At 37.1% G+C, this 12,324-nt stretch overlaps 1 protein-coding gene across 11 annotated transcripts in view; it reads right to left on the bottom strand.

The window, feature by feature from the left end:
• SGTA (small glutamine rich tetratricopeptide repeat co-chaperone alpha) overlaps window positions 1-12,324 on the bottom strand; it is a 47,206-nt gene that overhangs the window by 19,053 nt on the left and 15,829 nt on the right. For all 11 annotated transcript variants that reach the window (XM_056822232.1, XM_056822231.1, XM_056822229.1 and 8 more), the window contains 3 exons: window positions 6,900-7,039; window positions 2,988-3,091; window positions 2,451-2,538 (listed from right to left, as the gene is read on the bottom strand). In XM_056822232.1, coding sequence (XP_056678210.1) covers window positions 2,451-2,538; window positions 2,988-3,091; window positions 6,900-6,999 — 292 coding nt within the window. In that variant the 5' untranslated portion in view covers window positions 7,000-7,039. The remainder of the gene's footprint in view (window positions 1-2,450; window positions 2,539-2,987; window positions 3,092-6,899; window positions 7,040-12,324) is intronic.

Below are 12,324 nucleotides of genomic sequence, written 5' to 3' on the forward strand. Positions count from 1 at the left end.
AGGCAAAACTAAATTCAGAGATACCTTGAGAGTGTCCTTATACTGCTTTTTCTGATCACCATATGGGTGCTTACCATATGCAAGTTCTCTGGAAAATAGCATTTTACATAAATGTAAATTTGGCAATAAAACCATGTTGGCTAGCCCATCAGAGTTGTGCTATTTCTTCAACAGTCTGAATGCTTGGCACTTCAGTTCCATAGCGGATCTCCATGTTCAGTTCCTTGTCTTGCCAGGTAATCTTCAGGACCTTCCTGAGACAATTCAAGTGGTAGTGGACTGTCTAGGTTTCATAGGCATACAAGTCAGCACAATGGCTTTGTAGTTCTTCAGTTTGGTATGCAAATGGATACTTCTCTCTCACACTTTCTTTCAGAGCCTCCCAAACCAAATGGTCTTCAGTAGACTTAACATGATCCCTTACCATGGGTGTCCCAAGGACCCATCTTCATTTCTCTCTTACATGGCAATTTCCATACAGAAGACTCCCAAACACATAACTGCTCTGCAAAATTTCATACCCATAAATCTTCAACTGTGTATAGAAGACTTTTATTCAAATGTTTTACCTGCACCTCAAAGTTAACATGTCCAAAACCAAGCCTCTTTTCTCTTCTCTAAAACTTCCTTTTGATTGTTATTTCCATCTGTGTATATACCACCATTTGTCTAGGCTCCCATGATCATGACTTTGGGACTACCTTTGATTTTGTTCTTTTCTCTCACCTCTCACAATCAGTTCCAAGATCTTAACATTTCATACCCATCCCCCTCCTAATATAAAAGGTGCCTTATAGGTTTTGTCAACTCTACTACATCCTACTTTCTGCATTTAGAATAATTTAGTTTATAAATCAATGTCATGTCACTCTGGTTAAGTAACTATTTTTATCTATCAGGGGCAGCTAGTGGCATAAGGGACAGAGTGCTGGAGTCAGGAGTGCTCATTTCCCTCAGTTCAAATCTAGTCTTGGATTCTTACTAGGCTGGGTAACCCTGGGAAAGTCACTTAACCCTGTTTACCTCAGTTTCCTCATCTGTAAAATTAGCTGGAAAAGGCAATGGCAAACTACTCTAATATCTTGGCCAAGAAAACCCCAAATGGAGTCATGAAGAATCAGACATAACTGAAAAACAACTAAACAACAAATGCTGTCCATCAAATAAAGTTCAAACTTCTTATTCTGGTATTCATGGTTCTACAATCTGACATTATCCTAATTTTCGGCTTTGTCTGAAGTTACTGCCCATTCACACACTCTATGCCATATAGATTGCTTTCTACTTCAACACACCATACTTTCCAACTTACAGGTCTTTCCTTGTTCTGTGCCCTGAAATGCCACCCCTCCACATGTTCATTACATAAATTCCAAAATATCCTTTAAAGCCCAACTTAGTAGTTAGATGGCTCAGTGTAGAGAGAGCCAGATGTGAAGACAAGTGTAAAAATGGAGACTGGATTCCAGGACTTCAATCCCCAGAAGTCCTTGCTCCACTTCCCCAGAATGCTTTGTAATATCATTGAATTCTCACCTGGGTCGAGATCGAGAAGGGGTATTTTGACCTGATTAGAAAGGCTTTTGCGGGCTTCTTTCCTGTTTCCGCTTGCAAGCAGACGCGGCTCTTTTGATAATGTAGGTGAGGTTGTCTAGGCCCCTGGGCCTAGACACGTGCTTTCTTATCCTGTATTTTCTTTAATCCTTAATCTTCAATAAACCTCTAAAAATATAATACTCCTTGCAGAGAAAAACTAATTTCTACCTGCTTCAGTATCCCCTAAATTTTAATCTTAACACAAGGATGGGGGGTGGGTTAAAATCTGGCTTCAAACATTTCCTAGCTGTGTGACCCTGGGCAAGTCATTTAATCCTAACTACCAAGCCCTTACTGCTCTTCTAGCTTGGAACTGATACTTAGAATCAATTCTAAGATAGAACATAAGAGTGTTAAAAAAATTTTTTTAATTAGAGCCCAATCCAAATATATTTCTATGAAATTTTCCATGATTCCCATATAACTTCATATAGCAGACTTGGAATTCCCACACCCTAAGGCACTTTAACTACAGTACACAATAACATATGTCTATGTTTCTCTTAATACCACTCCACCCCATACCATCCCCACCCCTGAAGGCCAAATTATACATTCAGTGAGGGCAATGACCTTTGGACCCTACATAAGTTTTCTATTTCTCCCAGTTCTCAGGATTCTCTATACATAATAAAGTGCATGCCAAATGAAGATCAGATATCTGTATAAATAAGAATAATTTGGCATGGGGGTCAAGAACACTGCCTGCCTCCTTCTTATGCCCACTATACAAACACTAACATGGTCCGTGGCTATCACAGATAAATCTGTCACTCACTACAGTTGCTCTTTATTTTATGGTGGAAAAAACAAAATGTGAACTGGTAAAGTAGATGTGAGTCTTTTTTCTTTACCTTCAGTCTTGAGTCTCTCAGCTTCAGCTGTATCTTCATCAGAGGGGGGAATGGGCTCAGAATTCCTTCGGATGTAGGGCATTTCTTTCTATCATGAGAAGAAAAACAAATAATTTCAGAGAATACATTAACAAACAAGCACTTTTGTTTTCCCCCACCCAATTTATTTTTCCCTATTAAATCCAGCCAGAATTTAGCCTCCTTTATCTTCAAATGGATCTAAGAAGGAAGAAACACATTTCAAATTGAAAATATCATGTAAATTTCAAGTTAAGAGCAGTTAAGTGGTTCAGTGGATAGAGTGTCAAGCCTGAAGTAGGGTGAACCTGGGTTCAAATCTGGTCTCAGAAACTTCTTAGCTGTGTGACCCTTGCCAAGTCACTTAACTCCACATGCTGAGCCCTCAATCTTCTGTCTTAAGAGTTGTAGAAAGTAATAGTTGCAAAAATAAATAAATAAAATAAATAATATGAATTTATTAAAAATCATGAAATGATGAAACTAAATTTCTACTTTAGAAATGTCCATTATGCTCACTTTTCCTGTAGCAGCTTCAAATATTTGCGGCAGAGTCTGTGATACAGCAAGATCTCGATCTTCAACAGTCACACCAAAAGCTGTCTCCAGGCACTGGATCGCAACTGGAAGAAATAGGGTTAATACTTTTAAGCTTCAAAATACTTACTAAGAGCCATCCTGAAGCTTTATTTTTCTAGACAGTATAAGAGTTAGGATCAATACTATTTTTAACATGTACATACCAAGCACTGCTATATTCTGCTTGATTATTTAAAATATTTCTCCCTGCTTGCAACTTATCTCAGCAGTTCATTTCTACCAGACCCATATATTGAAACAGAATTATATGCATTCATAATAGTGAAAAATGCTAAATTTAATTTTGAGTCACCCAGGTTTTCCTGGATGAACCAGCAAAAAATTCATTTTATTGACATCCTCAGATCACCATGTAGTAAAATAAGACATTTAGGAGCACAGTGTGACCAGGTTATTTTGGGAATAGGACAACTTCTGATCTGACATGAAGAAATGAATCTCTCCCCTTCTGCCAGGTTTCCAAAAAAAATCTTGATGTGATATATTTAACAAGTCAATTACAAAGTCAGATTTCATCTAAGTCCCTGCCTCTTGGCTTTTATTTAGGAGCTTAAGACTTAAAAGCTGAAGGGACTTTTGACATCATCTACTATCCCCACTCCCTATATTAGAGGAGAAAAATAGGATAAAGGGAAGGAGAGTGACTGAAAAAGTTTGCTTTCAATCAAGGTCCTATGACTATGAGCTCAGGGCTTTTTCCATCATTTTACAGCACCAGAAAAGGGTGAATATTTAGACCTACCCTTTAGGTTAAAGTACATCAGAGGGATTCAAGCATGGCTAGAACTATTTAATATGTTTGTAAATTTTTCTATTATTAATAATTAGCAGCTTCTACATTAAAGAATCAGAGGGCTTGGAATATGATCTTTCAGAAGGCAAAGGAGCTAGGATTACAACCTAGGATAATCGACAAAAGAAATGAATATTTAATGAAGAGGACTTATAAGTATATTCCTGATGAAAAGATCATAGCTGAATAGAAAATCTGACTTTAAAACACAAGACTCAAGAGAAGTATAAAAAGGCAAACAAGAAAGAAAAATCATTAGGGATTTAATATGGTTAAACTATTTACATTCCTACTGGGAAGATATCTGTAACTCCTAAGAAGTTTATTATTAGGGCACTTAGGAGGAGTATACATAGAGGGCATGAGTGTGAGCTGACTATGATGGGATGATATCTAAAAAATTAAGTTAAGGAGTAAGAAAAGAGATACACTGGAAGAAGGGAAAATGGAGAGGTTGAACAGGGCAAATTATCTTATATAAAATAACTTATACAGTGGAGGGGAAGATGGAAGTGGAAGAAAACACTGGACCCTTACTCTCATTGGAACTGGTTCAAAGGAAGAATAACATTATCACTCAGATATAGAAATATATTTTACCCTATAAGGAAGTAATAAGAGAAAGGGATAGTGGGGAGCAGAAAGGAAGGTAGGTTCCCAGTGGTCGGGAACAAAACATTTTAGAGGGACAGGATATAGGGAGTGAAAGAGAAGGATAAATGGGAAAAAATAAGATGAAGAAAAAACACAGCAATTATAAACTATGAAAATTTTTACAGCGAGTCTCTCTGATAAAGGCCTTATTTCTCAAATATATAGAGAATAGTCAGATTTATAAGAATAAGTCATTCCCCAATTGATAGTCAAGAAATCAAATCTATCCATAGTCATATGAATAAATGCTCTAAATCAATATGGATTAGAGAAATGCAAATTAAAACAACTCTGAGGTACCACCCTTCACACCTTTCAGATTGACTAATACAGAAAAGGAAAAGGACAGAAAAGGAAAATGATAAATGTTGGCGGGGATGTGGGAAAATTGGGACATTAATGCTCTGCTGGAGTTGTGAAATGATCCAAACATGCTATAGAGCAATTTGGAACTATACTCCTAGTGTTATGAAACTCTGCATACCCCCCACATCCAGCAATACCACTAATAGATCTGTATCCTAGAGACTAAAAATAAAGGAAAAGGGCCTATATGTACACAAATATTTATAGTAACTTTTTGTGGTAGCAAAGAATGGGAAAATGAGGGGCTATCCATCAACTGGGGCATGGTTGAACAAATTATGGTATATGATTATAATGAATAACTATAGTACTATAAAATGAAAAGAAAGATGCTTTCAAAAAAACTTGGAAAGACCTACATGAACTGATGCAGAGTGAAGTGAGCAGAACCTTTGTACACAGTAACAGCAATACTGTCCCCAATGATAAACTGTGAATGACTTAGCTAGTCTTAGCAATACAACAATTCAAGACAATCCCCAACGACTCATGATGAAAAATGCCATCTGACTCCAAAGCAAAAACTAATGGAGTCTGAATACAGATGGAAACATATATTTCACTTTATTAATTTTTTTTTGGTTCATATTCTCTTCCACAAAATGACTAATATGGGAAAATGTCTTACATTATTATACATGTAAAATTTGTATCAGATTGTTTGCCATCTCAGAGAGAGGAAAAGGGAGAGAGAAAGGGAGAGAGAGGATTTGGCTCAAAAAAAAAATTTTAAGGGAAAAAAGCCCCAAAGGTTAAAAGTTATTTTTATATGTAATTGAGGAGAAAAATATAATATTAAAAAGTACTATAGCAACTTATTCCACCTCAGAAGCAGTCAATCAGATCTCCAAAGTTTACATCACTGCTATTTTTTTTTAATGTAAACAGTTCAATTTTGTAGCTCAAAGGGGGAATAACATCACTCAGATATAGAAATATATTTTACCCTATAGGGAAGTAATAAGGGAAAGGGATAGGGACAGTGGGGAGCAGAAAGGAAGATAGACTGGTGGTCGGAAACAAAACATTTCAGAGGGACAGGATAGAGGGAGAGAAAGAAGGATAAATGGGAAAAAATAAGATGAAGAAAAAACACAGCAATTATAAACTATGAAAATTTTTACAGCAAGTCTCTCTAACTAAATATTCTGTTAAAAATTTAATAAAACATTATTAAAATTAAATTTTAGTTTAATATAAAATAATATAATATAAAAATTTAAATTTAAATTTAAAAAAATTAAGTCCATAAAAGCAGGTCAAGTTGAAAAATTACAAATCTATCAGTCCTGTGTTCTAATCAATCTTGTGTACTCCATATCCTAATAAGAGGGGGGGGGGGGGGGGGGGAGAAAGAAGAGAAGAAATTCTTTTGTTTCCTGACTACCAAGTAGGGAGACTGGTCTTCAGAAAAACAAACTACACTGCCATCTCCTTTCTTTTTCTTTTTTTTAATTGTCATCTCTTTTTCAGCTTGTTATTCTCTACTCCTTAACTCTTAGCTCACAATTCCTTAATTGTGTCCACAGAATAGTGGGGAGAAGAAACTATATTATAATCAACTTGGTAGGGATTTTTTTGGTTGAAATTTGAAAACAAAAAGTAACATAGTGTAGTAGAAAGAGTGCTGGATTTGGAGTCACAAGGCCCTGAATGTGAATCCTAATTCTGTTATGGATTAATCTGTCTGACCTTAAACAAGTTACTACCTCTATCTCTGGGCCTATTTCCTCCTCCATAAAATGAGGGAGTTTTAATAGCTACTTAAGACTATTGTCCAGCTCTGCGTGATTACAGTCTTCTTGTCCTCAAAATCATTTCACTGCTCAAGGTGTCACTGAAATAGTACAATTCAGTTTTAAAGTTTTAAAGCTAAATTATTGTGAGATATTGGCACAAAAGTGATCTCCAGCTGAGATAGTCAATCCATGTAAAATCATTAAATGCTCTTAAACTCTTTTTTTAAAGCACCCTGGAAACCCTGGGGGGAAAGAAGGAAGAAAGGTACTAATACTTACCTTCCAAACTCTCCTGGGCATCAGGAGAGAGGCATCCATGATGGAGCTGGTCATGAAGAAATTGGATGATGGAATAAGCAAGGCGTTTCTTGTCCTCCATCTTTAAGGCTCTGAAGGGGGGATCTTGTGATTTTCAAGATCTGTGAATTAGATTAAATTGTAAAACTATTAATGAAAAAAATGATGAGATTGCTAAAACTCTTGCATGTTCTCTTTCATTTCTGGTTGTGAATTTCAAAACTACTCCACCCTGTTCAGACTATTCTTTGGAGGATGGGATTTAGCTATTTCCTGATCAATGACAATGGAGATACTTGGAATAACAGAATCAGGTCTTGGAAACTGCAATCTCCACCCTACTCAGGTAGAGATTAGGAAGAGCTGCAACAAAAAGCTCAAGATTTAATTATTTGAGAATATGGCCCTCAACAGACATGTGCAAAAAAGGACAGACCTCTGGGCAGTCCTAGGTCAAGCTAGAGCCACCATTGGCACTTGTGAGGCACAAGAAGTGAGGCAGGGAACCGCCTCTGGAACTTGCTCACTTCCTGTGGACAGGATGAGAGGCTGTTCCTTCAAGGAGCTTGAGCAGAGAGGAGGCCCACAGACAGCTTCTTTCAGATAGGTCACGTGAGTCAAGGACTGATTCCCTTCTTTACCTTGGCCTTTCAGGCCTAAAAACTCCCTCTGACTCTATCAGAAGCTTGAGTTAACCTCTTTCCCTTTCTTCCTCTCTCCTTCTCTCCCTCTCCCTTTTCTTACTCCCGTTGTGATTAAACCACCATAAACTCCATTCTAACTTGAGTGTTTCATTTAGGGAATTACATAGCTGATTTCCCTGGCAACCATAAATTAATATTTTAACAACCTTTAAAGGTGATTTTCACCACAACATGGTATATTCTCTGGCATGTTTCAGAGAAGTGGCACATACCTTAATCTAAACTAAGATTTCTGAAAAAAATTGAGATATAGCTTCAAAATTAAAAACTTCAAAATCTCTTTCTTCAAAGTGTCAAGGAAAATTCTCAGCCACAGGTCTATCACTACTAACAATGGTCACTCTCATATCCCTTCTGTACTGATGACATAAACTGGCACATACAATATACATATAGAATAGGTGGGAAACTTTTAGGACAAGGGCTATTTTTATTTTTCTTCCAGCATTTAGCACATAGTAGGTACTTAAAAAATGCTCATCAGATTCTCTGACATCTTTTTCAAAGGGCACAGGAAGGTAGGTGATATACAGTGGATAGAGAGCAACTGTGCTAGCAGTTAGGAAGAGCAGAGTTCAAATCCTGCATCAGGCAGTAACTGTATAATCCTGGATAAGAACTATAAAATAAATGGGGGTTTTAGCTATTTAGTATCTGCTTTGCAGGGTTGTTGAGAAGATTAAATGAGAAAATATTTGAAAAGCACTTAACCCAGGCGGCCAAGTGGCTCAGTGGATACAACAAGGCCTGAAGATGGTAGGTCCTAGATTCAAATCTGACCTAGCTGGGTGACATTGAGCAAATTACTCAAGCCCCATTGCCTAGCTCTAATCAGTCTTCTACTTTGGACAGAAGATACTAGTTTAAAAAAGAAAAAAAGAAAAGCATTTAGCACAGTGTCTGGCACATAGCAGGAGCTGATCACTGGTTTTCCCCCTTCCTTTATGAAGCCTCATCTACCTCTTAGCCACTAAGTTTGAGGAATCCTGGACCATCTTTTACAGTCATGATTTCATTGGCTCTCACAGGCTCAAATATTACTTCCCCCACCCCCTTCCAAACCCTTACCATTCCATCTTAGAATCATTACTGTGTATTGGTTCCAAGACAGAAGAGTAGTAAAGCCTCTATAGGGGTTAAGTGATTTGCCCAGTCGTAACTAAGAAGTGAATGAGACCCAATTTTAACCCAGGGCCTTCTATCTCTAGGCCTAGTTCTTAATCCACTGGACCATCTAGCTGCCTCCCAAATATTATTTCCATGCAAGTGACTGATTCCCAAATCTATATTCCTAGCAATAGTCTTACTCTTGACTCCAGTCCTGCATTTCCAACTGCTTCCTAGACATCTCTACTTAGACATTATCAGCATTTTAAAAATACAATAAATGATCTTCCTCATTCAAATCTTCCAATTTCTCTTCAAATAGATGTTCACCACCATTATGTCCTTGAATCAAGCTCTTAATTCAGGTATCTTTTGACTTCTTCCTTTCTCTCACACCCATAAACAATCAGTTGCTAAGTCTTAGGGTTTCTAATTCTAACATCCAACAGTGCTGGCATCTTTCATCTTACCACCCATATGACTATCCCCAACACTTCTAACTTGAGCTATTCTAATAGTTTCCTTAATGTTCTCCATAACTCCAGGTTCTACCCTCTCCATAATCCATCTTTCAGAGAGAGTTGTCACAATAATCTTAACACACAGTCCTGACCATGATGTGTCTATCTTCAGCAACTCTGCACTACATATAGGATAAAATATAAATTTCTTAATTTCCTATTTAAGGCTCTTGATAGTCTGAGCCCAACCTACTTTCCTAGACTTACTTCATGTTACTGTCCTTTAAAAAGTCTATACTCTAGGGGGCAACTGGATAGCTCAGTGGATTGAGAGCCAGGCCTAGAGACAGGAGGGCCCAGGTTCAAATCTGGCCTCAGACACTTCCTAACTGTGTGACCCTGGGCAAGTCACTTAATTCCCGTTGCTTAGCCCTTACCACTCATCTGCCTTGGAACCAATACACTGTATTAATTTTAAGGTGGAAGGTAAGGGTTAAAAAAAAAAGACTATTCCAGTTCAGCAACTGACTAGGTCCTAGGAACTGAACATCTTTTTTTTTTTTAAGCATTTTAAATTTTATTTTCCCCCAATTACATATAAAGTTTCAACATTTTTCAAAGACTATTGAGTCCCGAATTTTCTCCCTCCCTCTCTACCACCCCACTTGAGATGGTAAGCAATCTCATATGGATTTTTATGTTATCCCTTCTCTGTGTCCATTCATACAAGCCATCCCTGGAACCTAAAGAATACTATAACCTCATTTCCACTTCCCAAAATCTTTAACTTCAAAAGTTGACTTAGATATCACTTTGTGATGCCTTCCCTGAGTCTCCCAGTTAAGTCTGCTCTCTTCTACTTAATTATCTTTTATTTAATTCTCAATTTATACATTGTTTCTACCAGATTATAAATTCCTTAAAAGCAGACTCTTGGTTTTTTTGTCTTGTACGTAGGTTTAACAGTGGCTTGTACTTGTACATATTAAGAACTTAACAGTCACCTATCAAATTGAATGAATAGTTGCTTACATTCATACAGTGCTCTGTAAACAAAACGATGCTATGTGGTGGGAAAGAAGGAACTGTAATATCCTTTACAGATGGGAAAATGGAAGACCCCACAGAGGTTAAGCAACACCAGCAGTAAGTTAAAAAGCTGGGCCAAGTACCTGGACTCTTAATATATTGGATAGATCACCATGGGCTAAGTGGATATCAGGAAACCTAAATTTTAGTAAAGGGGTTTTTTGCCATTACCAGTTTAATTTGGAACAAGTCACTTTACCTCAATATCCTTATAGAAAGGGGGGAATATTATAGAAGAACTAGATGATCTCCTAAATTCCCTTCTAGCTCTGAAATTCTATACATTAAGTCCAGTGCTTTCTGTACTATAATAGGATGCTTAGTAGTATTTCTTCAGGGGTAATTATGATGCGTGAAAAAGAAAAAAAAAACAACCACCACCACTGAATTTAGAGTCAAAAGACTTGGAAGCAAATCCTAGCTCTTGTACTATACCAGGTATGTAATCATGGGTAAATCATTTAAATCCCCTAAACTGAGGGAGGTTAATCTTCACAACAATCCTGGGAGGGGGATGCTTCTATGATCCCCTTTTTATAAACTAGGCTACACATAACTAAAAAGAAACGGAGGCCAAATTTGAATTCAAATCTTCCTGGCTCCAGGGCTTCTATCTATTTGTATTTTGTGCCACCATATTACCCACATATTAGGGTGAGTATATCAAATAAAGCATTATGTAAACTATAAAGTGCTATATAATAGTTATTACTCTTAGTATTTTATTCCTCTGAATAAAAATATGCTTTCTGAAAGACAACTTTAGTCTGTTCTGTGGAATCTGTGTTCAACAAGACAATTCCTGCATTTCTCCGGGAACTCTACAAACTACTTGCTGATACTAAAAGGGGAACGTATTATAATCTGAGACTAAGATTAGGAAATGGCTAAAAAAAATAGTGTTAGTACAGGAATATAATGGAATATTACTGCCCTTTAAAGAAAGGTCAAATATGATGAACAAAGAGGGAAAGATCTAAGTTGATGAAGAATGAAGCTGAGAAAAGAAAACAATATACAGAGTGGCTGATACAATAATGCAAACAGAGACTACCAAAAAAATGTTGCAAAATTACAAAGGACAAGGATGGCTTGGAAGAGATAAAATACTCCCATCTCATCCTTTGCAAAGGTGAGAGGGTACATAAGCATGGTGCATTACAAATATTTTCAGACTTTTTCAATGTATTGGTCAATTTTGTTGATTTCCCCCCCTTTTTGTTTTAAAAAACTGTATTTGTAATATGGAAAGAGGAGGGAGTTACTCATGGAAATGCTGGGGATATATAAAAAAAAAGACTTCGATAAAAACTTATTTTTAAAAAACTGAAGACTAAATTTTATTAAGCCATATTAATATCTTTTTTTTTTTTTTAAGAAGTAGAGGCAGAGGGGGCAGCTGGGTAACTCAGTGGATTGAGCTAGGCCTAGAGATGGGAGGTCCTAGGTTCAAATCTGGCCTTCAGCCACTTCCCAGCCGTGTGACCCTGGGCAAGTCACTTGACCCCCATTGCCTAGCCCTTACCACTCTTCTGCCTTGGAGCTAATACACAGTATTGACTCCAAGACAGAAGGTAAGGGTTTAAAAAAAGTAGAGGCAGAGTAGAAACTACAGAACTTGAAATTCACAAGGTACCTGGGATCAAATCCTGCTTTTGATATATGCTAGTTGTGTGACCATGCGCAAGTCACAAATTTTGATGAAGCTCAGTTTCCTAATCTGGAAAATGGGAATAACAACAGTCACAGTACCTATCTTACAGGGATGAGGTATAGAAAATACTTTTCTACCCTTCTTGCAGCACTATATAAATGCTAGCTATTGTTTTGTAAAAGCTTGTCTTACCAAATAGAAGGAATTTTGTACATTTCCTAATCATTTAATCCTTTGGTTGCCTAGCCCTTGCTGCTCTTCTTTTTTAGAATTAACAAAGAAAGTAATGGGTTTTTGTTTGTTTTTTTTTAAGCTGACACCAGCAGAATCTCATCTATACTGTGTCAAAGCTTCTATTCAAGCTGCCAAAGCAGCACTGGGCCATTTGGTAC

This window comes from Monodelphis domestica, chromosome 3 (genome assembly GCF_027887165.1).
Source record: "Monodelphis domestica isolate mMonDom1 chromosome 3, mMonDom1.pri, whole genome shotgun sequence".
Classification (NCBI taxonomy): domain Eukaryota; kingdom Metazoa; phylum Chordata; class Mammalia; order Didelphimorphia; family Didelphidae; genus Monodelphis; species Monodelphis domestica.